Source organism: Rhinopithecus bieti, unplaced genomic scaffold (assembly GCF_001698545.2).
Source record: "Rhinopithecus bieti isolate Rb0 unplaced genomic scaffold, ASM169854v2 scaffold_74264, whole genome shotgun sequence".
Lineage (NCBI taxonomy): Eukaryota > Metazoa > Chordata > Mammalia > Primates > Cercopithecidae > Rhinopithecus > Rhinopithecus bieti.
In genome coordinates, this window is record NW_016827346.1 from 7,330 (window position 1) to 8,351 (window position 1,022).

Below are 1,022 nucleotides of genomic sequence, written 5' to 3' on the forward strand. Positions count from 1 at the left end.
CTCCCAAAGACTCAAGGCTGCCTTGCCCATAAGAAACCTGTCATTCCCCAATCAATACTTCTCCCAGAGACCCTTGGCTCCCTGTTTTCATCTGACTTCTCCCCATGTTCTTACTCAGGGACAGATAAGTCCCGGATGGAGAAATGCAGCACCTGATTCCAGGTGACTGAGTGTGGCCGGCCTTCACTGATTTCTCCCTCCACAGGACCAAAGGTCCTGCGGCTGGAAAGACTCAGGCAGTTTCTCTTGCAGGTCATACTGCTCCCGGTACCATGAACGGAGACGACGCCTTTGCAAGGAGACCTAGGGTTGGTGCTCAAATACCAGAGAAGATACAAAAGGTGAGGGGACCTGGAGGGGGCAGAGTAGTGGCCCAGGGGACAGTGTGGGGTGACTAGGTTTCTGAGGAGGGGAGGACAGAGATACTGGGGACAAGGAGCAGGGACTTGGAGGAGATCTGGACCCTTGTGAGTTTCCCATCCTTGCTCTGTTGTCACCTAGCATCCCTGGAGACAAGTCTGTGACCATGCACTACATTTGGTGAATTTCAATTCATTCTGGAAGGTGGGAAGAGAGCCAACCAGCAGCATTAAAGCCCTACTATGTGGCAGAGGAGAAGCTAGGGAAGGTCCCCCATGTTCTGTCAGTTAGCCACGGCATCAGCCAGGATGGTATATCATCCCTACTTCCGAGATCCAGCACACAGGAAGTGGCTCAATCTGAATGGCAGACATGCCTAGCTGAGTCACTGCCAAAATTTCTTTTTTTTTTTTTCTAGCCCTTTGACGATATTGCCCAATACTTCTCTAAGAAAGAGTGGGAAAAGATGAAAGCCTCGGAGAAAATCATCTATGTGTACATGAAGAGAAAGTATGAGGCCATGACTAAACTAGGTAACAGAAAGTTCTAGGTACAGACAAGTCTGGGGACATATGAGAGTCCCTTTTCCTGCTTTGCCTACTTCTTAGGCTGCAGAAAGTACCTCACATTTTCCTTTTGTGCAGGGAAAATCGCAAGGCAGC

At 49.6% G+C, this 1,022-nt stretch overlaps 1 protein-coding gene across 1 annotated transcript; it reads left to right on the forward strand.

Annotated features, from left to right (window-relative positions):
• Positions 1–272: 272 nt before the first annotated feature.
• On the forward strand, positions 273–893 carry LOC108523255 (putative protein SSX10; the record flags this gene model as incomplete). Its single annotated transcript, XM_017863777.1, has 3 exons — positions 273–341; positions 502–625; positions 780–893. Coding segments are annotated over exons 1-3 (307 nt in total), but the record flags the coding sequence as incomplete, so codon positions are not given.
• Positions 894–1,022: the final 129 nt, after the last annotated feature.